Source organism: Clinocottus analis, unplaced genomic scaffold (assembly GCF_023055335.1).
Source record: "Clinocottus analis isolate CAN_PGR_092001 unplaced genomic scaffold, fCliAna1.0.p SCAF_18, whole genome shotgun sequence".
Classification (NCBI taxonomy): Eukaryota; Metazoa; Chordata; class Actinopteri; order Perciformes; family Cottidae; genus Clinocottus; species Clinocottus analis.
Genome location: NW_027175909.1, coordinates 13,072,760 through 13,098,838, shown reverse-complemented (window position 1 = coordinate 13,098,838; position 26,079 = coordinate 13,072,760). Strand labels below are relative to the sequence as shown.

General features: G+C 41.8%; 1 protein-coding gene across 1 annotated transcript; it reads left to right on the top strand.

Moving 5' to 3' along the window:
• Positions 1–3,987: 3,987 nt before the first annotated feature.
• myom1b (myomesin 1b) lies at positions 3,988–25,781 on the top strand. Its single transcript, XM_068582334.1, has 36 exons — positions 3,988–4,142; positions 5,850–5,984; positions 6,117–6,291; positions 7,532–7,689; positions 7,871–7,963; positions 9,232–9,320; positions 9,668–9,709; positions 11,261–11,422; positions 11,760–11,921; positions 13,586–13,727; positions 13,881–14,080; positions 14,580–14,633; positions 14,723–14,847; positions 14,931–15,114; positions 15,205–15,379; positions 15,461–15,582; positions 19,255–19,451; positions 19,560–19,686; positions 19,854–20,038; positions 20,215–20,329; positions 20,415–20,571; positions 20,648–20,754; positions 20,861–20,905; positions 21,005–21,141; positions 21,227–21,371; positions 22,008–22,067; positions 22,384–22,451; positions 22,544–22,657; positions 22,869–22,956; positions 23,041–23,079; positions 23,179–23,284; positions 23,521–23,684; positions 23,831–23,867; positions 24,064–24,086; positions 24,346–24,401; positions 24,519–25,781. The coding sequence occupies exons 1-36, from the start codon at positions 3,988–3,990 to the stop codon at positions 24,777–24,779; spliced, it is 4,404 nt and encodes a 1,467-aa protein (XP_068438435.1). The 3' UTR covers positions 24,780–25,781.
• The last annotated feature ends 298 nt before the right edge of the window (positions 25,782–26,079 follow it).

Below are 26,079 nucleotides of genomic sequence, written 5' to 3'. Positions count from 1 at the left end.
TAATATTCTATTTACATTCTATTTGTTATATATACATATATATGTTTTTATTGATGTTAAAATATGTATATGCTGCTTTCTGGGCCAGGTTTCTCTTGTAAAATGATAATTTCATTTTGATGGGCCCTAATATGATTGAGTAAAGTTAAAGATAATCAAATCAAAATGTAGTTCCCACACTTAAACCAATATAATAAGGGGAACAATGTTGATATAATGGATAATAATAGATACTGACTGCCCACCGGGGGTCAAACAACAGTTGGTCATTGCTGTAAAGGGAGGCTTAGTGTTGCACAGCTTAAAAAGCAAGATATTAAACTGTTGAGTCACAGTGTAAAACAAGTCGCTGTCTTTTTGGTCCAGTTGTCATATCACTTTCAAAGTTGATAATAAAATGGCTGAACAAAAGCCATGAGTCACTCACAGTTATGCCATGTGTTGTAATCAACCATAACTCCAGTCTAGAGCTATTGCCAGTAGTCCTAAAGTAGACTAAACTAGATTAGTGTTAATGATGGTTCGAATGGGACTTGAATGATTTATGGAGAAAAGTAACCATCTTTTAAATATTCAGGCACAAACTTGCAGAGTTTATTTTTACGTTGTAGTCTAATAAAGGATAAATACAGATGTTGATGTACTATCTACATCAACATCTGTATTTGTCCTTTATTAGACATAAAAATAAACTCTGAAAGTTTGTGCCTGAATATTTAAAATATGTTTTTATCATTGAGATTTGTAGTGGGGATCTATCAATTTGAACAGCTTGCATATATTTAGACATTAAACATTTCAGTGCAACTAATATGATTGCAAAATTTTCAAGGGGAGGCAAGCACATTTTTTATCTGCAAATTTAAACTTTTCCAAATTGATGTCTTTGTATTTGTGAATGGTGGGACCCGCTGAGTCAAATTTATATATACATATACGTTTTATTATGTAGTGTCACTATTAAACCACTGGAGTGTGCTAGCTTCAAATAAAAGCTTACCTTTTTTTAGTGATATTATAGACAGCTTCTTGAGTTTGACTCAGAATGTTACCCAACCCTGTGTGAGAGCTCAGTTAATTTGTTCATGTCTAGAACTGTTATCATTAAACATTCAAGTGGCTGCAATGTGTGGGAGCCATACTAAACAGAGACTAAAAATACCCCAAATAGATCCCAGGAGACATCCATTGAGTTGAAATTTCCTGGACAGCTGAAACCAAGGACAGGATGCTAACATGAACTATCTGCTTCACGGCCGCAAAATGACCACAGAGTTGAAGCGCCTTTCTGTCTTCTCAACGTTATACATTATATTTCAGGGTGATTGTATTGGATTGCAATAGAGTACAATAGAAGGCATCCAGGGACTGTGTTATCCCGCTCCTGGGAAGCTTGAGCTTTACTATGAAACTGAATAGTTTCAAGGAGAGGACATTTCTATAGGAGCTGTGAGTTACAGTTGTTTGGTATTTGAAGTTTATAGTCAGATTAGAGTTAATCCCGTGCAGGAATCCGGGATCAAATCTATACAGAGAGAGGCTATTCTTCAACATTCAGTTATGTTCACTAATCCTGGAGGTTACTGTACCTTTAGGGATCTTACAAAGTACTTCATGATATCAATATATTTAATGAACTGTCATGGGGATATAATTTCTCAGGAAGATGAAAAACTAACACATGTAGGAAACAATTATTTTCAGTAATGTATGTGTTTTAATGCTAAATTATGCAAAAAGGTGATCTTTTGGTAAAAGAACATTTCAATCCTGCCAGCGCGTAACTGAAACACGTTTGTTTGCTTCCTTGACAAGAACTAGATGAGAAAAATGTATAACACTCATGTCTGCACAATGTGAAGCAGCAGTCAGAAGATGGGTAGCTTAGCTTAGCATAAAGAATGGAAACAAGGGGAAACAGCTAGCCCGACTCTGCCTAAAGGCTTTAGAAAGACACAGGCAAGCTGTTTCCATAATTTATGCTAAGCTAAGCTATAAATCTTCTTGTCTAAATTCCAGAAAAGAAAGTGTCAAACTTTGCCTTTAACAATCAACTAGACTCTCCTTGTTGATTATAACAAGCCGTTCATATCACTTCTGCTTTTCGTTAATTGTCTTTCTTCTTTCTTTCTTCATCACAGTGGATCAAAGCAGTCATGTTGGCAGATGATTTAGTGGTGTGTAACATATATCACTCCACTTGTAGAACATATCCCATTTCATTAGACCACATTTAGTGGTATTAGCATTGTATTTTTCTCCTTAGTGTTGATCTCTTATAATGTGTTTAAGCTTCAGACTGCTGCCATAACATTACAGCTATTTTGCATATACTGTTGCGTCATGTGGGACCGTGGCAAGTGAGGGTCAAAAAGGACGAGAGTTCAACACAAGGACCTCAGAGGTGTTCACTGACATATTTCTGCCATATAAACTTACCAGGTGTTTGTGTTGCAGTCAGTCAGTCCCAACACATGTCCAAATCAAATCTGCCTGCCAAATAGAGCTTTAACAAACTTGATTTGATAACTTTTGTGAATTCATGTTGTTGAGTCTGGCACCAGGAGTTTATTTTATCAACAGCCTCCGAGTCTTTGATTTACTTCACTTTTTCTTTTCTTTTTGTAGCTTTTTATGAGCTGATGAAACAAGCGGGGACATTTGCGTACGTCCACAAATAAGAGTGAGAGTGACAAAGATGTAACTGGCATTTGTTGCACGTGAAACAAGTAACAATAGGTTAGCTAAAGTTAGCAACACTCACAGCAGAGAGTGCTTTGGTAAATATTCAAGACAAAATCTACTGGAGAAATTAACCAATGATGACTTTGGTTTAAAAGTCAGCAACGTTGTCATGTTTGTGTTATGGAAGAGATATTCAATTAAACACATAAGCCACATTTTGAGATCATTAAGTCTAAAGGAAAAGTTGGATTCTGAGGTGCATTTGTACTCTGACATTTATTTGATGACTATAATAATGATCGATAACGCGTTAACGCTGACTTAATCCCTTAAAATAATAAACAAACAAACAAACAAGAAAAGTTCTAAACCGAAAGACATACTTCAAACATATGTTTATTCACTAATTAATACAATGCATCCAGTACTGATTGTTACATTTGATGCATTTCATACCTGTGTAAGTTGGACAAAGGCCACAAGAATGCGTTTAAAAAAAAAAATCAAAATATAGAAAATAACTACAAAAGTGGTCTGTAATGCTCATTTGCAGAAACCTGTACCCATTAATGTGTTGCCCTATGGGAGTTGACTTACCCCCCCACTCTGCTCTTATCTATATTTATCTCCACCGTCACCATAAAAGGTTGTGACTGCTGCCGGGACACTCTGGCAAGGGCCGACATTATTTTGGTTGTGTGGAAACCGCAGCCCTGTACGCACCTACACCGAAGGTTTGCTGGGATATTGAGCTCTAAGTGTGGAATTCGGACCATCTTTTCATTTAAAGCTTGGAGTTTGAGGCTTTTTTGTGCAAGGTAAGTGGCAACAGTTGTGCAGGGATACGATGTGATAAGCCAGGTTGTAGTTGTTGCACTATGTCTGTCTCAGCATGATGAGAAAGTGCCCGAGTGCCTGAATCTTGTATGTCTTGCTAGTGGGTTTGAATTTGCCATTTCATGATGGCTAAAAGTCTTTACCCTGTTGTTTTCTTTGTTTGATCAAGAAAATATTTTGCAGATTCTGGCTAGAACATTGAAATATACTTATATTGGCATTAGGGGGATTGCATAACTTCCCCGTCAAATGCGTTAGTTTGAGTAAAGTACTTCTTTTTTTTTTACTCAAACTAAAACAATTTGAAATAAATAAAAGCACAGCCAGCTTGTGAAGCCATCAGCTAATTTATATCAATCATAACAGCCAATCCACCTGCTCTTGAACACAAACCAGTCACACAGACAACAGATAGGCAGCAAGAAACTCGAAAACTCAAGGCTCGTACCAGGAGCGGCCTGCAGCATGGCTGGATCTATACCCTTCTACCAGAAGCACCATCGCCACTATGACCGTAACTACCGTAGCAGGGAGACGGAGTCAAATCTCAGCAAGTACGAGACCAGCAGCAGATATACTGCTGGCAGCCGCAGCTCCGTCACCACCAGCAGGAGCGGGGGGTAAGGAGGAGCAAGGGAATCACACCTTCATCAATCCACTTCTTTGTCACCGGGGACGCTCCCCTTAACACCATCACCCAACCCAACTGATCAAGTTCACCTCCAACAACCTTGTCGCATCACTTCCCTGTCACAGCATTGGGATCAACCATCCTTCGTTCCTCTCCTTCTCTTTGATCAACCCTCACACACACACACTCTTGAGGATCTTTGCTTGTTACACACTGCTTTAAATCCTGCATGAACCTCTTTGCACGTAGAAGAGATGCCATGTTTGCTTTTCTGCATGCTGGCAAAATCTTTCTTGTAACACCTTTTCCTAGATAACTCACATTGTTTTGGGAAATAAGTTAATTTGGTCTATTTTATAACCCTTTGTTACATCAACTGTGAGGAAATGCTCTGTTATGTAATAGCTGAGTTATGCTATATGGCGAAGACTGAAATAGACTCTTGACCTGTGCATTCCATGTTGGGGGGAAAGTAACAAGCCACAGTTTGTCAATCTTTTAAGCCTGGTGGCATTTACACGTATTACTATGTTTATATATTTCCAAGAGGAGAGTTATCCGTTAGTGGTCGTTTTTGTTGCCAGGATTTGTGCTTCCCCTTGTTAAATACATTGGTCAGCTGCCAGTGCTTTAAATAGAGAATATACACGGGTCAAATGAGGTTTTTGTTAGTGTATGTGACAAAGTGTCAAAGTTGGAAAAGAAATAGCCGTGTCGTGTTGTTCGGTTTTATAGCTGATTCAACTCTGTGATGATGGGGCTACTTTGTCACCGCTTTTCTTTCTTATCTTAGGAACACAGAAAAAACATCCAGTTTATGGAGATCTTATTTATTACAGTGCCTGGCCGGTTTTTAAATACAGTTGCCTGGAGAGTGTGAACAGGTCAGAGGGCTTAGGTTTTACTAACACTATTTGATCTTTGCCTTAACACTCTTGTGGCTGGGCAGCCCACCAGTCCCCAAATCTGTGCTGAGGAGAGGAGGAGGATGATGTGATGAGGATTTAATAGTCGGTGTGGTTGTAATAATCTTGTTTTGGCCAAGATACTGCATTTGGATAGACATGTAGAAGGGATTTGTTGTAATAAATAACTGTTACTGGATTTCAGTAGTGAAACTTAAGCTCTTGTTTATGTCGCGTTTGAATCCATTTTAATGGGAGTTGTTGCAGCTCTGATCTTGGAAAGTCAAGCGAGTGTAAGTGATCAGCTAAAGGGACAATGAGACGGAGGTGTAGAAAAATCTGGCCAGTTGCCCTGTCACCCTTTTTGCCCCTGCCACCTTATCGGGTTCTTGTTACCTCATACCCTGAGCTGCTACCCCAACTCTGTGCTGCGGATAAGCGCTGCCGCAGACCTAACATCGAAACTGTATCTTTTATTACTTCAACTGTCATGCCTTCCCTCAAATTATCTGAAGAAAGCACAAAGAGTGAGATGATTGATAATAATGTTGGGTCTGTTAATTGATTTATAGTGTGTGTGGTGCTCAGATGGTCTCTCGTATCAGATGCCCTTTGATTGTGAACATGCAAATATTGTGGAGGTGTTAAAATAATCAAAACTAAACCACCTACACTACTTCACTACCCACTGAACCCTCATCTACCCTGACTTTGTCCCCACATGTTGATGTTGTGTTTGTGGTTGCTCTGTCTGGCTGGGTGCCAGGCTGATGGTATTTCATATGTCCCAGACTTAACGTGACTTCATATTCTGGGCTGGAGGCGAGCAGACTAAGCCCCGTTCCCAAGAGAGTCAAGCCAACTTACTTGGCTGTGGATAAAGAGAACCAAATCATCGGCTATGTAGTGCCTATCTTCAGGGGCAGGTAATGAACTCTTCCCATCATATAAAACTGAGAAAAACATATATATGTTGTGACATCCTAAAGTTATTTCAGCGTTAATGGAATGCCTTACTCCCCACATCTTATCCCTGGCTCTGCTCTACAAACTCCTAGTCAAGAGTTTGCGACAGGATTTTCGGATACAGAGGAAGCGAGGGGGAGGGACACTGCTGCATACATGGCCCGCAGGGATTTGTTCACCAGTGGCCTGGAGATGGAGAGGTCAGAGCAGACCTCCAGGAGGAAGGCCGTCCGCGAGTCGGCTGACCGCATCTCTCTGAATAAAAGGGTCAGTGGGGGAATTCTACATGCAGCTCTTTCAGGGGTCATAAAGGAAGCCATCGACCTACAACAACATGGATTACTAACTGATTATCATCTCCATATCAGTGACAGGACTGTTGTATCACGGCCCAGTTTCTAATTTAGGTTTTTGTTCTGATGTGTATTTGCAAACACTTCTCATTCATGACGGCCAATGCCGATGCCATCATCATAGATCCTTTTAAATCAAAATGTCTTGTTACTTGTTGCTTTTTTTTACTTGTGACATTACAGCAAAGCATCCTCTTTCAGACAAGACAGGTACTTGTGTCATCATAGTTGACGATTGTGTTTCCTGGCATGACTGAATATGTTTTCCGACTTGGCACATCATTGAATGTAAAAAGTCTCGTGTTATGTATCTGACATCAAAGTAGCTTTTTATTTCATAGCTTTTGTTACTTGTGAGATCACAGTGGACCATTATGCTTCATAGCATACCAGATTACATCATTTTAGTTGCTGAAATACAGATTATCTTGTGTTATCCAGTAGACCATCCTCTTTCATAACAGCACAAATTATCTTCTGTTATCACAGTGGGAAAAAAGTAATTGAGATGGGCTACACAACACATATATTGTATCTGCATAGTCACACTACTGAGAATAAGAACATTGCAATACTGCTCAGGAACACCAAGTGCCTGTGGTTTAGTAGTTGTTACTACTCCTTACACAAGGAAGTTATTAATGTCTGGGTGATTATGTGAAATAGTACACGGCCATTCATTGAGCATCCCAAAAGCCACAGTGACCTCCTCACTTTATTCATCTGTCTCCACTTTGTCAGATAGCCCTACTACCGAGTGGCAAATTCCCCAGGAGATCCTGTTTCTTGAGACACAGACAAGTAGTGTCCTAATGGCGTTGTCATAGTATGTGTTGAGTTACTTGACGCACGACGAGACAGGGCCTCAACGGCCAACTATTTATAGGACATAATGAACAACACACACTCACACTAATAACACATGGAGCGTTCAAATGAGCAAACGTCTTGCATGTTAAAAAAAACAAAGATACGCTTGATTGTTGCTCAATTGTGTTGCTTTGTTTTTGCTTCAACCATGCATTTTGAATTCCTGTTAAAAAAAAAATCATGTACATTTATATATACGTATATATAAAGAAATGTTATAGTGTATGGATGGTAAGTGCTATTGTCTTGAGTGTTTTAAGGCTTAGGTACTGTTCTGTTTTTAGATCTATGAACACGGGGAACACTTCAAGCGCATGAACGAAGACAGCCTGATGCACGCCCCGGAGTTTGTGATTAAACCACGCTCCCACACCGTGTGGGAGAAGCAGTGTGTGCGGCTGCACTGCACTGTCACCGGCTGGCCCGACCCCCGGGTCGTCTGGTAGGTCACAGATATACATCACCTGTAACATGTCCTCAAATCTGTCCTTTCTGTTCACTCAGCATCCTGCTTATCCAGCTCCATCTAGTTTCCATGTCTTTGTTATTTCCCCTCTTGATTCAGTTTACTTCTGTCTCCTCTGGTCTGTTTTCTGTCATGTTTTCTGCCTCCCACTAAAAAGGTACAAAAACAATGTGGCAATTGACACTCTTACCAATGCTGGCAAGTATAAAGTTGAGAGCAGATACAGCGTGCACTCATTGGAGATTAACAGGTAGGTGAAGCTCCTCCTACTCAAAATGCTAATGAAGCATATTGTGCCTTAGCTTTTTATCCATAACATGCCACCACCATCCAGAACTATCCAGAAGCATAGTCCTTAAATATGCAGATAACTTAGCTTATGCAAATGTGTTTTTCTTACGTTAGCTTGACTTGTTATCAGCTAGCTATTAGCTCTTCCCCTCTATCTTTAGGCAGAAACTTTGCATTTCTCAGGCCCTTTCTGTTCCCAGCCAGTAAGAATATTTACCTTATTAGCTGCCCGTTGACTGTCGAAAAGCATAGGATGGAAGTAGTGTCTCCTATTTTGTTACTGGAGTCAAAATGTACGTTATCTTAGAATGAGCCTTTTATATCTATCTACAGAGCCGGTCATGATGACTCTACAGTAGCCCAGAACGGACAAACAAAGCACATTTTTACGTTCATGCGTCGACACCACCGTTCTCCTACACACTTGCCACACACCCCAAGATGCCGCCACATCCAACACACTGCACTTGCAAGAGATTTTTATATGAAAATGCTCAAAATGCTTTTATCCCCCCTTTCACTTGAGATGTATTTGTAATTAATTCAAAGACAGAGAACTTGAAGAAATGCATGTTTAATTGCATTGAGTCTTCAAGTGAACACGTATAAAATACAAAACACACAGTAAAAGTGAATTGAGTCCTTAATTAGAACTGTTTGAATATAGTCAAACATTTTTGTTATCCCCACATCTTACATTAGCTTCTTAGTGTCTTCTGTCAGCCATGATTGTCCCTACTGGAAAGAACCAACACTTCTGTCTTTATGGTGATGTTGATATATGCCTTTGTACCAGTTTTCCTAAACACACTGACACGGGTGGACTGTGAGCCAGAGAAGAGACACACTATTTCCCAGGCTGCCACAGATAACAAAGAGCACATCTAAACATAGCGAAGACCGTCTGACCCGTTCAACAAGCAGCCAAATCTCACAAGAGGGAACATACGAGATTACATTTTAGTGGAATTGGTTGGCTGGAGATACTTTCATGTACATGGACCCACACCACCTGGTGCATATGACATCACCACTGGTGTCTATTTATTACCAGAGTATTCCTGGCTAGGAGTTATGGAACGGTTTACAGTTAGGGGCCTGCATACTCGGTATTATTTACATGGTTAAGAGGGTTGAGGTGGGGGAAGGGCACTGTACACACAAGTCCTTTAGAGAGAGAATATGCATATCATGCACATTGATCCAGCTGATGCTCTCCTCTTTCAGATGTGATTTTGATGACACGGCGCAGTATCATGTCTCTGCCATGAACTCCAATGGAGAGCTGTCTGCATTTGCCTCCGTCGTTGTTAAGAGTATGTTTCACCACGCTTTCACCAAACCATCACACCCCAAATGCTCTCGACACGGACAAGCTCCAACAAACGTTTTGTCTTGATCACAACATGCATAAATCACAAAAAAAACAGTAATTGTAGCTCATTATAGATCAATACTATCCGTGTTTAGTTTCCAAATGTGCTAATACCTTCTTGTTAACTGTAAGAACCAATGTAAGTTATTAACTAATAGTTAGAGGATACGGAAACATGGCACCTGTAATGTAATTTGTATGTAAATTCTCATATGATTTTTACATCTACTTACACTTTATGTGTGCTGCATGTAGCCTATTGATAGTAACAGCTGCTATTCTTCATAGGGTTCAAAGGTGAAGTGAATGAGTCCTTGCCGTCACCCAGACGTAAGTGTGAATTTATCTTGTATTTTTTTTTTTTTTTTTTTTACCTTTTATTGTCTGCTGTATTGCAGAATTAAAGCAACGTTCATTCATTCACGGTCACCAGGGGCCAAAGGAACCAGCAGAAAGACACAGCCTTGACATATTTACATCTTTTGTTTTAGCTAACGCGTTAGCAAGCAGTTGCTATTTTACACATCAAGCTAGCAGACCACGAGGAGCATTAGCATTCATTTTTTGTTATGTTTCTAGCCATCTAATTAATACAAGTCAACCATTCAGTCACCTTATGGGTCTGTTTTGGTCTCCACCAACTCTTTAGAAAAACATCTCTCTTCATCTGCCAGATATTTCGTTTTCATCACTAGTTGCTGACTTTGCCCGTTTGCTGTTTGATGCTGTGCATGTATTGTACAGCTGCTTGAAGCATTATGTCACAGAAATGAATAACATGACCCCAACCTCCGACCAAGTGCACCAAGGAAACAATACCAATAGAATATAAATAAGGATAATTTGTTGTGGTAGAAACTTGAATTCCTCGGCTCAACAGAAATAGTTTTAAACCTGTTGTGGACGGATGTGTCAAAAACAAGACTTTCTCTCAGGACACTGGTGTTCTGAAAACGAGCAGGCCAAAATGGTTTAAAAGTACCACAATACTAAATAATTGTGTAATAATGAAAATATGAAATACAGTAATAGCAACAATTTGCCTTATTCCACAGCCACATTTGATACAGCTTTAATTTTTTCATTATGCACTTCTTGGTCATTCAAAATAATCTATATTATGAACATTGCTGATGGCGGGTGTCAGCTAACTGGCTGGCCTGCAGTGATGAGTGGGGTGTGATGGGTGCTGTGAAGACGGGTGGGTGCTGCTACACTAACAACTTTTCTGTTTCCTCGATGCTGTGGCAACACTACAGGTGCCAGTACTGAAGGTAACGGGTCGCTGGAATCTGGTTTGCAAATGTTTTGGTGAACTTAATGTTTCCACTGCGTGTCCGTGCATGACCACTCCTGTCTGTGTTGATATTCAGAGTTCACAGTATTCTTTTTAAGAGGTTCATATGGAAAAATCTAGAGATTTTTTGGTGGAAAACTATTTGGCAGGTATGCAACCTCTGAAACATATGTTCTCATAAGGTATACGGAACGTGTTGCACATTTTGAGAGTATGAAATTACAGAATATTTAGGAGGTTTCTTTCATTTCAAATAGGATTTTCACATGTCTGAATGCATGATACACTATTATGAGCACTTTACTTTCAGAGTCACTTTTTTTTGTCTGTTTATGTTGCTGTCCTTTATCCTTCATTCATGTTCTCTCCACCTTCTTCTGTCTGGCTAAAACAGTTTGGATCCAACTCATCATTGTTTCTGTGGATATGATTATTGATCTGCTCTGTCTCCAATGTTCTGTCTCTTTCACACTTCAATCTTTTGTTCCTCCACTTGATCTGAACACAGTCTTTCTATTCGTCAAGTGTTTGCACAATAGTGCCAGTCCAAAATTTGACTCTGCTGTCTCATGCTTTGTCTGTAGATGGCCCAGTGTCCGAGTATGGCATCAATTTCCAGACTCACATTGTTGATAAATTTGGTGTGTCATTTGGACGAGAGGGTGAGACCATGAGTCTGGGATGTACGGTCATCATTTACCCGGCGCTGCACCGCTACCAGCCAGAGATCCAGTGGTACAGAGATGGTAAGAATATGGATCATTATGGATTATTGTGAATTACACCACACCACACCAAACGCCTGCATGAATATCATTGGGATGACATTTCAACAGTAAAAGAAATGCTCAGATCTTTTACCAAACTAAAAATATTATAGTTATGCGTCTTAAAAATAGTACTTAGTTGCGGTACGTACGTATTAATTATGTATCTAATCCCAATACATCACATGTATTATTTTTGGTTGGGAAAACTGCATCTATCTAAAAAGTGTGAAATGATTTGTGAATGATTTTCTGTCCAATTCCCTGCTTCTTTTTCCATGAAGGATTATATTTGTGTTGCCTCTTTTTCTCCCAGATGTTCTCTTGTCTCCCTCTAAATGGAACCACATGAGCTGGAGCGGCGACAGAGCCACGATGACTCTCACACACCTCAACAAGGAGGACGAGGGGCTCTACACCCTGCGTGTCACCACCAAGTCCGGATATGAAACCTACTCAGCCTACGTCTTTGTCAGAGGTGGGAACCTCTAACTGAGTGTAATCTGTTGCTTTGCATATTAGCTGTTAAATAACACATCCATGTCTCAGACTCCTTCAGAGGACTAAAAGCTCTGACTCTGAGGTCATTTATGGTCAAACTGACCATCGTTCAAACCATAAAGTCTGCTCTAAAACCTCACTTAAAGCACATTTAGGAAAGATTCAAAAGTCTTTGATTCTATAAAATGTTTCCTATCTTAGATGTCTCCACTCATACATGTGCAGCTAAATACAACCTGCTTTGTTATTGTCAACTAAGTCATCAAGGTCAAAGGCACAACCGCACGTCCCCTGGCACCCGATGACAACGATGCAGCTAATGGCCAACGTGTTTGAATGCTAGTGACTGGTTTTAAATAGGATAGCCTCCCTGGCATCTGTTTGAATACTATGGAAAAAGTGGTGAAGCTTATCTTTGCTGCCTTCAGAGACAATCTGACCTTTAAAGGGTCAGCTTCCAGAAAATAGACCCTGCCGTTGACAGCATAACACATTATATTATGTCACATTATATTTATTCAGCTGGTAGTTTTGTCCAAATAAGCTAATTAGAGTGCTACATTTAGAGATAATAAGAGATCGAAATAGAGTTGTTTTTCAGACTTTTTTGGTCTGTGACAGACGAGGCCCACTTAAGAAGAGGCCAGTCTCCAAAACAAAGCTCGGCTGCGGTCGGTCTATTCTCAGAGAGCTCAGCTGTGGAATGAGTCTCGCCATAACCACCGATAGATACTGTACATATCTGTTTCAAAGAGAAACACTAGGCTAGTGGAAAGAAAACATTAAAAAAAATACAGATTTGGGTGTGTGTTTTACAACTTTGTCTATTTGCATCTGTGGTAATTTTCCGTAATTCTCCAAAAGTTAGCATTAGACAATGTCTGATTTGCATATTTATTCTGATGGATTTTATAGAGGCTTGTGTTGATATATCATTCATAGCCTGATTTATATTACATTTTATTTCCTCAAAACATGGCGCAAATCACTTTTAATGGCTGTGAAAAGTACGTTCAGATTTATTGAGGGATGCCGCCCTTTTTGAAAAGTACATTTTTTAAGTGTCATTTTCTTAATGGTTTGCGGTTTATAATACAGGCTGTATTCGTACACCTGCACCCAGTCAATACATGCTCTTAATTAATGATGCAACTCTTGTGTTGCCTGGCTTTACCCCCTACTATGTTTCTTTAAGAGTCACCTCTCTTATCCCCTTTCACTCCGGGGAGGGCCGCAGCTAATTCTGTCCTGACCTGCTGATTGCTCTCAGCTTGTGTTTGACTGGAGGTCCAGAAACATTCCTGACATCAAACCCTGCAGCCACGTAGTCCAGCTCAAGCACAAGGCACAGCTCACCTTTAAACCACCAGCCAATGACAGTCAATGAGGAGACAAAACAGTCAATAAAATGTGTTTTCAAAAATTGTGAATCACCACATCCATGAGAGTTCCTTGAGCATACAAAATATATCAGACTGATTCCAGTAGGGGAGATTCGCTGTGGACAGACACAGAGATGCACACGCTCACGCACTCACATAACCATATCCATGATCTGATAAAAAAACAAAACAAGAGTGTGTAAAACAGACAGAGCATGCATATCAATAACCCTGACGGTGTTGATGCTGTTTGTGTTAGATGCTGAAGCCGAGGTGGAGAGCGCTCCCGGGGCCCCGCTGGATGTGCGCTGCCTGGATGCCAACAAGGATTACATCATCGTCACCTGGAAGCAGCCAGCGGTCGATGGTGGCGACTCCATCTTGGGCTACTTTGTGGACAGGTCAGTGAATATAGAGCAGTGGTTGTCATATGGACAACACCCCTGAGAGAGATAAGGTAAAGGAAAAGCACAGTTTCGAGCAATTGGCTATTTTTTTGCTTTCGGTGAGGTAAAAACCTATGTATGATAACAAATAATGTCATATGTGTGCAGATGTGAGGTGGGAACCTCCCACTGGATCCAGTGCAACGACACTCCAGTTAAATTCGCCCGGTTCCCCGTCACCGGCCTGGTGGAGGGCCGCTCATACATGTTCCGCGTGCGAGCCGTCAACCAGAGTGGCATGAGCCGCCCGTCCCGAGTGTCTGAGCCGGTGGCTGCCATGGACCCAGCTGACCGCGCCCGTATGAGAGGTACTGCAGCCTTTACTCTTTTTTTATTGGTTATTTTTAATAATTGTTTTTGATTCTTTGTCTCTGGTGTGCACTTTACCCTCTGCTGCTGTTATCTTGTAAATCCTCCCACTGCGGGACTAATACAGGATTATCTTATCTTATTTAAAGAGCTGTATTTACTTAATTAACAAAGCACAATAGGAGTCAGGGGCAATGTATTTGTTGACAGATACATTGATATCTGCCGACAACAGGGATTAATATTTTTTTGAACTTTTTTAATTTTTTAAATATTTTTTATTTTTCAGGGATGTTTGTTAGAAGTATTTGCTTCTTATTTAATAATTATGTTGCGTCATTTAAATTTCTTTCTTTTGAATTTACCAAAATAAGTATTTCAAAATGAACCAATTAAAAAATACTTTGTGAACTTTTCAGCAAAATACATAAATGTTAAAACCTGAAAGAAAATCAGTATTCACATTAAATTCCTAACTTTCCATCTACTGGCTGTTAGGTACCTCTGCTCCCTGGACCGGACAGATCATTGTCACAGAGGAGGAGCCTGCAGGTAGAGAATCACATTTTTGCATACCGTCATTTATACAAGTTATGTGTACGGCATCTGCTGACATGAACTCATTATCCTCTGATCATCAGAGGGCATCGTTCCTGGCAGACCTCTCGAGCTGCAGGTGACAGAAGCGACCAAGAACTATGTGGTGCTGAGCTGGAATCCACCTGGAGAGAAAGGCCTGGAGGGTGTCATGTACTATGTGGAAAAGGTAAATTATCTTAACAGCACCTCCTCACGTTTGACCCGTTAAAGGGAACATCTGCGCTTACACCTCGTCTCCTTGTTGGTCAGTGTGTCTCGGGCACAGACAGCTGGCAGAGGGTGAACACAGAGATCCCGGTCAAGTCTCCTCGCTTTGCTCTGTTTGATCTCGCCGAGGGGAAATCCTACAGCTTCCGCGTCCGCTGCTGCAACGCTGCCGGCGTCGGCGAGCCCTCCGACCCAACTGAGGCCACCACTGTTGGCGACAAGCTCGGTCAGAAAACACGCTTACATCCATCGTGATAAGCGGCGCGGCGCACTCACACTTAATGACCCGAAACATGTCAAACGTTCTGGTCCACAGACATCCCATCTGCCCCAAGCAAAGTCGTACCCATCAGAAACACAGACACGTCGGTCGTCGTGTCTTGGGCAGCGTCTAAAGACGCAAAGGAGTTGGTGGGTTACTACATCGAGGGCAGCATTGTGGGTAGCAATGTGTGGGAGCCGTGCAACAACAAACCCGTCAATGCTACCAGGTAAAATGACCCCTCTTTCTCTTTAAGCTCAATGTAGTCCGTTTGTTCCATACGAACGCGTTGCCGTTCTCACGTTTGCAGGTTCATCTGCCACGGTCTGACGACGGGAGAGCAATACATATTCAGGGTGAGGGCTGTGAACGCAGCAGGGCTCAGCCAGTTCTCCCCAGAGTCTGAGCCTGTGGAGGTGAAGGCTGCTATTGGTGAGTACAGCCGACGGTTCACATCTCAGTACAAGAAGCTAGTGCAGGAGTCAGAGGATACTGAGCTACTGATATCATCCTATTTGTATATTCAGATGTGTGGTTTAGAGGTGAAACCCACCGCAAAATAAATCCCTTTAATGTCTTAAAATGTACTGTTGGTGCTGTAGCTTGTATTTATGAATTCATTTTGCTGTTACTTCGACTATATTTTGTAACATCTCAGATAATTATGTTAGGATTTTTAATGAAAGGAGGTTTATATGATATTCAATATATATTTTATCTTATTTCACGCTATCTGTGCAAAGGGGCGAATCCCCCCCCCACAAAAAACATGCAGTAATATCATTTTAACATGATGTCGTCCTTTGAGTCTTCAGTTTTTTATACCATCGGCATCTACACCTCCACACTTTCTCCACCATGGTTCCACCCTGTGTCACCCTGTCACATTATTCTGCACCGTTATGTGCCCCACATACCCACCACCCTGTCCAGCCACATCCACCCTCCTCCTCCTCCTGTTCCTCTTCCTCCCTGCACAGCCTGAGGGGGTCAGGTCTTATTTGGGTCAGTGCGACCCAAACCAGCTGGTTGTTACAAACTGGCCCATTGTCACACCACCACCCCCCATTTCACCTTTCCTGGGCAAAATTTGTGTCGGCTTCCCCTCTTGGTGCTAAAGGTAGCGACACACACACCTCTCCCACCCTCCGATGCCCTCCAACTGCACTGAGCTTCTCTGTCTTCACCTCCCTCCGAGCAGCCGACTTTGCAATTGTTCTGTTCGATAGTTAACTGGATTTTAAGGAGTAGACTATAAATTAATTAGGCAATCTGAGACATTACAACTGAGTTATGTGGTTTCAGTCAGACCTGGTGACACTTTACACACACTGGGGCTGAAATCACTCAATAGGATTCCAATATTAATATTGTTATCATCACATTATGGCGCAATGTCTGCAAAATCACATAACTTTCTCACCATTATCATCAGACTTGAACCCTTCACACATTAAAAACATGATCTCTTAAAGAGAAATTCTCAATCTCAAGATCAGAACATTCCTTTTTAAACACTATAACTCAGTAAAGCAATAACACAATATCTCCACATCGTTGAGATACAATTCCAAAGTCAAAATATTTGAATATTTAATTTGAGCACATACTGTGCAGAACAGACCAATCCTGCTCTTTCTGATCTCCTGCATGTGTTCTCCAAACGTCTGTCCGCATTATAACCAGCATAACCTTCAGCCTTTGAATGCCACTCACTCATTCACCAGCTTTGTTCTGTTCTTTGTTTTCTCTCATGAAACTCACTCACTTTGTACACAATTAGTACAAATGCAAATGTATTTCTCTGCAGACAGAAGTATTGGTAATGTTGTAAGGAAACACAATCATTTCTACTTTGTTAAAATACAAAAAGAATGTACTATTAATAAACTGAATTTACAGTATATTTCAAACAGAAAAGTTGCAGCTCAAATTTCTTCATGTTGAGGAGAATTAGTAAACAAAGAACAGCTAAAAACAATTATGTTATCTTTTGAATGCCAATCTGAGGGAGAGGAAATCCATTAGCATTGTGACTAAAGTACAGTGTTTTTTCATAGAGGATTGTTTTTTCACAACCATAGTCATTGTGCCTGTTCTTCTTTACACGCCTGCAGCTCTCCGACTCACACGGATGTTGGTCATCTTGTCTTCATTTTTCACTCCCTGTCAGATGAAGACATTTTACTGTATTTAGTAGACTGATGTACTGTTTTTGCTCGTCTTCTCTCTGGATGTTTGCTGTCTATTTCTTCTTCTTCTTCTTTTCTTTTTAAAAGCCTCTTTTGCTCTTCTCTGATAACTCCTGTAGGGGGCGGCATCCCTCATGGTGTGTTACCGGAGATGGGGCCGAGGGTTAACGCGGGCCAACTAACCGAGCACAGGCCACGCTGGACGGGCACGCATGAAACTGTCCAGTCCCCCCCCGACACTATGCGAAAGCGCAATAAAGCTCAGGCTGACACTGAAGCCAGGCAGGGGACAGCACAGCCCGAACCCGTGGAGAGTAAATGCAAGGGGGGCAAGAGAGGCGGTGTGTCCTGGGCCCCTGACCTGGCAAAAGACCTGCTGGTCTCAGAGTCCGTGTCAGGCTCAGTTTCCGACTCACTAACTGACATAGCCACGGCCGCGCACTTAGGGGCTGTAGCGACAGACAGCGAGCCTGAAGCCCAACGGGCACGTAAGTCCTCTGTAGACGCTCCTGCTGATCGGGAGACAGCGAGGCCCAGGAAAGGGTCGACAGGTGAGGTCACGGATGGAAATCTTTTATCGTCATCAAACACGCACACTTAGATCCATGCACGGTCCATTTTCTTCTCAGATCAAAAATATCTCCTCTATCAGCGCCATCTAAAACAAACAATTTAAATTAGCATCCATTCAAATACTTAATTATTAGAATAAAGATTTCTGCAAGGTTCCACTTTTACATTCATGTTTTTTTGACATAAACCAAATAAACAGTTGGTGAAGTTCTCTCCTGGTATTCTTCTCTTTAAGGTAAGTCACTGTAAAACACCACCAAACTTTAACTCTACACGCCTGTCAATAGTTTCCCTCGCCAACACTTTCCCCACAACCACCCCCCCTCACAAACACACACACACTCCCACCGGGGGGCTCAACACCGGTCACCATGCACCTCAGGACCTGCCATCACATTCAGTACCCAGAGCCCTTTGACACTCACACACAAGTATGTCATGGCAGGAGGCAGCTAATCACACCCTGTTCTTCAAAACCAACACAAGAGCAGGACACTTGTGACCCGAGACCTTTCTGTACCCCTTCATACATTCTCCTCTCGGACACTTTAACCAACTTCTCACCCCTAAAAAGGGGAGAGTATCAAGTTCATGTGACTATCATGTGACTATCATGTGACGACAGGTCAATTTAATGATGCAATGTTACATGATCCTGCTTTTGGAGAGACCGTTTTGCTCACAGTTACTCCTTCGTCCAAATCCTAGAAATGACATTGTCCTTTGTCGTGTCATTTCTTACCACACATTTGATGTAATATTTCTATTTAAGTATAAAATAGAAGTTTTAAATGTTTGGGAAAGTTGTGCTTAATCGCGTTCTTGCAGAGTTAGATGAGAAGATTGATATCACATGCTAATTTGTCTGTGAAATAGCTTAGCTTAGCGTACTTTAAAGGGGGGAAACAAATCTCAAACTGATATACAAGAGCTTCATATAAAAGGTCAAAGGTGCTATTGTGTTGTAGGTTTGAGGATATTCTGTTACAGCAGGTATTTGCCTACAATTATCTTTACACTTTTCCACAATATAGTGGTGACTTCAGTGATTTTTTTTTGGCTTTGGAAGAGAGTAAGTTGTAATGCAGCCAATACCTGCTGTAATTGGACATGTTTTTTTTTTTTCCGTAATGGGACACTGAAGCTTGTCAGCATCCAGAAAACTAAAACACACTAATTTGTACAAGACTTTCAAAGATCCGGCAGTTGGCCCGGAGGTGAAACAATAAGGTTGGGAATTAAAAGTATCACCTCATTGTAGTACTTCAGTTTCCCATTACGTCACCCGGCTCCCCTACCGAGGCGTTCTGCTGCTAATATGAGTTTTCTGTCATCTCAGCCTCCCCTGCTCCGCCTTATGGCATCACTGTCCTGGAGTGCGTGTGCGACTCCATGGTGCTGGCCTGGAAACAGCCGAGCTTCATCGGCGGCGCTGACATCACCGGCTACTTCGTGGACTACCGTGAGGTCATCGACGGCGTGCCGGGGAAGTGGCACGAGGCCAACATCAGGGCCATCAGCGACAGGGCGTACAGGGTGAGCTCTGTCAAGTTCAACCACCCAAAATGACGGGGTTCAGTTGATGTAGACGCGACGAGACACGCCCATGACTGAGGTTTATCTTCGTGTCCCATTCGTCTCCAGGTGTCTGACCTGAAGGAGAACAAGAAGTACCAGTTCCAGGTGCGGGCGGCCAACATGGCCGGCGTCGGCATCCCTTCACTGGCCAGTGACACTTTCCTGTGTGAGGAGTGGACCATCGCCGTGCCGGGTTGGTTACTCAACCTCTTTTTTAGAACATCAACAGAACAAAAAAAAGCTCACACACATATTTAGTTGTTAAAGATATCTGAATGTCCTCTCTATTGTAAAACATAATCAGACTTACTGATCTGCAGTTTTTAAGCCTGTGTGTGTATTTTATCTTTTTTACCACAGGACCTCCTCATGACCTGCAGGTAAGAGAGGTGCGCAGTGACTCTCTGGTGTTGCTGTGGAAACCACCCGTGTACCAGGGCCGCGATCCGGTCAACGGCTTCTACGTCGACATCAAGGAAGCGAACGCCCCGGAGGAGGCGTGGAGAGGAATCAACAGCAAGGCCACAGAGAAGACGTTCATCAAGGTGCTTCTTCTTCTTCTTCTTCTTCTTCTTCTTCTTCTTCTTCTTCTTCTTCTTCTTCTTCTTCTTCTTCTTCTTCTTCTCCTTCTCCTCCTCCTCCTCCTTCTCCTTCTCCTGCTCCTGCTCCTGCTCCTCCTCCTCTTCCTTCTTCTTCTTAATGTCTTTTCGTTTTTTTGCAGATTAAGAATCTGAAGGAAGGAGAGACGTTCGTGTTTCGAGTGCGCGCTCAGAATCAAGCCGGTGTCGGACAAACCTCCGCCGTGACAGAGCCGGTTGTAGCTCTCACCAAACCAGGTAGATAGGAAAACAAAAACATTTGCTTGTGACGAAAAGCCGCTGCCGAGGAGCTCGTCGTTACAACGCCGGCTCTCGCTTTCAGGCACCAAGGAGATCGTGGTGGACGTCGACGATGACGGCAACATCTCCCTGAACTTCGAGTGCTGCGACATGACGCCCGACTCCAAATTCGTGTGGTCCAAGAACTACGAGGATATCACAGATCCATCCCGTCTGACTTTGGAGACCAAGGGAAACAAGTGAGAGGACTTTTTAAAGTTATAAACTCTTTAACCGACACGCAGCGGTCTTACCGAGTCCTCCTTTTCCCTTCAGATCCAAAGCCGTCTTCAACACTCCTGGGGAGGAGGACATTGGCATATACTCATGTCTTGTCACCCACACTGACGGTGCTTCATCCAGCTACACTCTCTCTGAAGAAGGTGCGTTACAAAAACACACTTTTCAAAAAGTAAATGAAGTGAAATAACTTTAGTGTTCCGCTTTTCTTTCCTGTATTTATAAATAATTTCCTCATATCTTTGTCAGAGTTGAAGAGGCTGCTGGAGGTCAGTCACGACCACAAATTCCCCAGTGAGTGTATACGCATGTAATCAAAAGCTGCTTTTTTTGAAGTCTGTCATGATCTGGACAGTATGTCATTAGCTGGCTCTCACTCTTCCTCCTCACTAGTTATCCCCCTGAAGTCAGACTTGGCCGTGGAGCTACTGGAGAAGGGGAAAGTTCGCTTTTGGCTGCAGGCGGAGAAGATGTCAGCTAACGGCAACGTCGATTACATCTTCAATGAAAACGCTCTCTCCCCGGGGGATGTAAGCGAACAATTGGGAGTTCATGATGTATCTAGGAATTATGTGGGGAGAAATGTTGAAGAGGTATTGTGTTTGTTTTGTGCAGAAATACAAGATGAACTTTGACAAGAACACCGGCGTGATTGAGATGATCATGGACTCTCTGACTCCGGCGGACGAGGGCACCTTCACCTTCCAGCTAAAGGATGGGAAAGCCACCAACCAGTCCAGCTTGGTGCTGATAGGAGACGGTACAATCCTGAAGATAATCCCAAACGCATAGGCTATTAAGACGGGTTCAGTGAGTTTAGATACCAATTTAAATGCTAAAATTCATTGGGAATCAATAGATACTTACTTTATAACATAGAATTATCGATTATTTTTTATTTTTATGAGTAGTATAATTAAGATTGAGCTTGATGGCTCACTGATGACTGTTTAAACTCTATGTTATTTCCGTTTATTACAACCAAGTCGATTATTCTCCCCCGTTCCAATACATATTGCCATAGCTCTGTGATCAAAACATCTGTAAAAGTTCAACCATTTACAACCATGTTTTTTAAGTTTACCTGAAGATACAGAAGCTGACGCGATAGGAGGGATTATTTTTCTTCTTGCTTATGTTCATATTTACTATATATAAATAAATAAATACAAAATATAAAAAACATTTCCTTAGAAATTGGTCGTTTGAGCCGGTTCTTGGCTCTGATTGGGCAACCTTTTGTCTAATCTGGCAACACTGATCCCAAACTACATTATCACACAATTTAACAGCAAAAACAAACAAACAAGAGTCACATGGTTGGAGATCACGGTTAGTGTAAATGTTGTGTTGAGCCAGCAGATGTTCACATCATAAACTCTTTTTCTATTTGCAGTGTTCAAGGAGCTGCAGAAGGAGTCAGAGTTCCAGATGAAAGAGTGGGTCAGAAAGCAAGGTGAGTGTCTGCAGGCTCGTGTTTTACTCATGTTTTAAGAGAGCGACTAACGAGTGACATTATTAAGGAATCTGCCGTTTGTCTTGATCAAACAATAGTTGTCTTCTCTACAATATGTCAGAAATCTAAAATAAATCTCATAACAGTATCCGTTACAAAAATATAAAGAGAGAAACAGAACAATATGGTAAATATTTGGTGTTTAGTTTATTTATCCTGTCAAATGATTGCCCAAACATTTGAGCTGTACACTAATTTTTCATGACATAAAATAGAGATATCATTTTCCATTTTTTGTCTGTCATGTTTGCTGCAGGTCCTCACTTTATCGAGTATTTGGGTTACGAGGTGACACAAGAGTGCTGCGTCATCCTGAAGTGCAAGGTGAGGCCGGACTTTGACGGGTTTCCCCGCCGCACTCCTTGAAGTGTTGATCTGATCGCTAATCGCGTCCATCGGGTTGCGATGCATTTCAGGTTGGAAACATGAAGAAGGAGACCTCTGCGCTGTGGTACAAAGACGGACACCAGATCAAAGCAGACGAGAACCTCGGCTTCACCGAGGGAGTCCTGAAACTGGAAATTGCCCAGGTAAGAATATGAGAGAGGGGAGTGAATGTATGTGCGTGTATAGTGTAGTTACATTCATTTGCTTATATAAATGTTAACGGTGGAATCCTTGATCCAAAAATATATGGATCCTTCATATTTTATGGACACTTTCACTTCAATGCTGGTCCACGAGGTCTTTGAGTCAGTTGCAACAAGAAATGAAGTTAATGAAGTTCCCGCTCTCTGTCAGATTTCCAAGAAGGACTCTGGTGTGTATGAGGTCGTTCTGAAGGACGACAGAGGGAAAGACACCTCCACATTAAATCTGAAAGATCAAGGTAAGCTCCTAAAGTCACACACTGTAACCAATCATAACTTGAGCAAATACATCACTTAGGATGATCAAATCTGTCCCCTTCAAGGTTTCAAAGACTTGATGAATGAAGTTTTCAGCTTTATCGGTAAGAAGATGAACATTTTGTGCACACATTAAACATGTTGGTGCCTGAGTCATTTCATATTTTTTTTAATTGATTGCAAAAATCACATTTTCTTTGCAGCCAATTCCTCCACTCCGCTGAAGATCACAAGCACAGATGAGGGCATCCGACTCTACACCTTCGTCAACTTCTATAACGATTTACTCCAAGTGACGTGGCACTATAAGTACGTTCTGCGTCTGCATTGATATTTTTTTATTAAAATCAATTAGTTTTCAGACACTCTGCAAAGATCTGTGCATTCATAATTACACCTGAGAGTGAATTGGATACGTTTCTAGTTTTTTCTGCAATTTTCTGCCTTTTTTTTTACAATAGCAAAAATATTTCAGTGCTTTGTCCATCGCTAGTCTTCCTCATGTTTCTGTGTTTCCTCGTATGCGTCGTCTCTCTGACCGACAGGGACTCGGCCATCTCCTTCTCTGACCGCATTAAGAGCGGCGTGGTGGGAGAGCAGCTGTGGCTGCAGATCTCAGAGCCCACAGAGAAAGACACGGGCAAATACGCCATTGAGTTCAACGATGGAAAGGGTGGCCTGAGGAGGACTGTTGAGCTGTCTGGTCAAGGTGAGCCCACCAGCAGATATGAAGCATCTCTCTACGCCACAATGACTGTAGAGTACTTGTACTATGATTTAATGTTGCTTGTTTCAGAGCACAATGTTTCATCCTGCACTAGCATTCATATTAAAATACGTCCTTTTTTTTTGCAGCATTTGACGATGCTTTTGCAGAATTCAAGAGACTGCAGTAAGTTATTCCTTGATAACTATCGTATTATCGTAGCTTCACGTAATCACGGCATGCATAAAAAAACATTTTCTACATTTTAATCTACAAGGATTTGAGGAACTAAAAAAAGAAATATGCATGAAAATCTTCTGATTCTCTGCAGCTTTCATCTAATTTGTTGTTCCTTCTTTCTGTCCTTTCTTTACCTCATCAGAGCTGCTGCTATTGCAGAGAGAAGTAAGTTTATTTTGTTTAAAGTGACTTTGTGTTCATCACTTTTAAGGTCTGGATGTGGGAGCCATTGAATCATCAAGAAGGCCTCTCTTTATTCTGTTTAGAAAGATCCATAATGAAGTTTCTAATGCTTCAACTTCCAGACTATATTTATATTAGTATATTCCCATATACTTAATTTCCAACCTGGTTGTTTACTTTAAATTCCCATCAGATTATAAGTATTTAGTGTACTTATTGAAGTTAACTTTGTTGCTCTCAGGTCGTGCCCGAGTAGCAGGAGGCCTGCCTGATGTGGTCGCTATACAGGAGGGCAAGGTAAACTGTTTCAGCTGATTCATGGGGCCAGCACCACGAGAGACTGACTCTACCTGCCTGAACATAATCGTTATGACTATATAATGTTACGTGTGTTGCACGTTATCCTCTCACCAGGCCCTGAATCTCACCTGCAACATCTCGGGCGACCCGCTGCCAGAGGTCACCTGGCTGAAGAACGACAAGGAGATCACGTCCGACGACCACTGCATCCTCAAGTTCACCTCGGGCAAGTTCGCCAGCTTCACCATCACCGCCGTGAACACGTCGGACTCTGGCAAGTACAGCATCCTGGTGAAGAACAAGTACGGCACGGAGAGCGGGGACTTCACCGTAAGTGCCTTCATCGGCGAAGAGGCGGGCGGCAAGAAAAAATAAAAGCGGTCCAAATCTTGTCGTAAATATGTACAAATGGAGAAAAAAAACACTGGAAACAGTTAAAGAAAAGAAACGGGCTCGAGGATGTGTTCGATGTTTTGTGTAGAATATGAAATTATCTCTAGTGGCGCTGAATCTGAAATGAAATGTCAGAGTGTGGTGAAGATGCTTATAATAATTTTAAGAACAAATCTAACATCATGTTCACTCAAATCTGTTACTGGTGCTATTTTAGATTGTGTTTGTGTAAAGTTGTGGCATGCAGCGAGGCACACGTTTGCACTCATTTTACTCTGTTTGCTTTAGAAGAAAGAATGAAACACTACTTGACAAAAGAAAGCCAAAGATAAAGTTGAAGATGAGTTGATGGGATGATAGGAACGCTAAATCATGAAGGGGAAAAAAAATCTGTGTGCAATGTCCATTAAAAAGACAAGTGCTTTTACATGGTTTACCCCATTTGCATCAAATGATGATACTTAGCATCACACTGGTTCCCACAATGAAAAGACAATCTTCACGTAAACTTAGAAAAGGGAACTGGAGGTGCAAAAATAGTGACTTATTTCTGAGTTTTAGGACTCTACTGCAGTTTACGTCGAAGAAGACATCCGTGGTCGGCTGTGCTTTGTGGAGTAAAACAGGAAAAGTAAATTTTTGTCGCAAATGGGCTAAAACATGCATTGTGTCATTTCATCAGAATTTACATTTCGCGATGTTTTGTTGTTATTCACAACCATTTGAATGTCGTGATCATGACATCACTTCCATTGTCGGCCTTCCTGTCGTGCGTATACTGTATGTCACTGTTGTTATAATGTGTTCCACCATTGATGTGCGATCCCCTTCACAGTTAATGATGCCAATGCCTCCTTTATTGTGATGAAGCCACTGTAGTGAAGACTGTTTGATCACTGTTCATTAACAGTGGTTATTGCATCACTTCCTGTTCCCTTGGTTCTTGATGAGACTAATAAAAACAAGCATGTACTTCCCCACTTCCTCCACTTCCTCCTCTTCCTCTTTGAGTCGTCTCACTGTGGTTTGAACCCTCCACCCTTCACGATTCACTTCCTCCTTCCAGTTGACTCGTTCCATTTTCACTCCCAGTCACCAGTCACCTGTAAACTTGGACCACCTGGACATCAACCACCAGCATGGAGACGACCGCTCCATCTTCTGTAACCACAGTGTACTTGATTGATGAGGCTCTGGGGAAAAAAACACACACCCTTTAAGATGAGCACAGAGCTGAAAAATCAAGCTCACCTGAATGTAATTCAGGGAAGACTAACCACTT

Coding starts and splice junctions, on each gene's coding strand:
- myom1b (XM_068582334.1), top strand. CDS start 3,988: ATGGCTGGATCTATACCCTTCTACCAGAAGCACCATCGCCACTATGAC. Junction 15,583..19,254: donor GGAGGTGAAGGCTGCTATTG/GTGAGTACAGCC, acceptor CTGTCATCTCAG/CCTCCCCTGCTCCGCCTTAT. Junction 20,906..21,004: donor TCACGACCACAAATTCCCCA/GTGAGTGTATAC, acceptor CCTCCTCACTAG/TTATCCCCCTGAAGTCAGAC.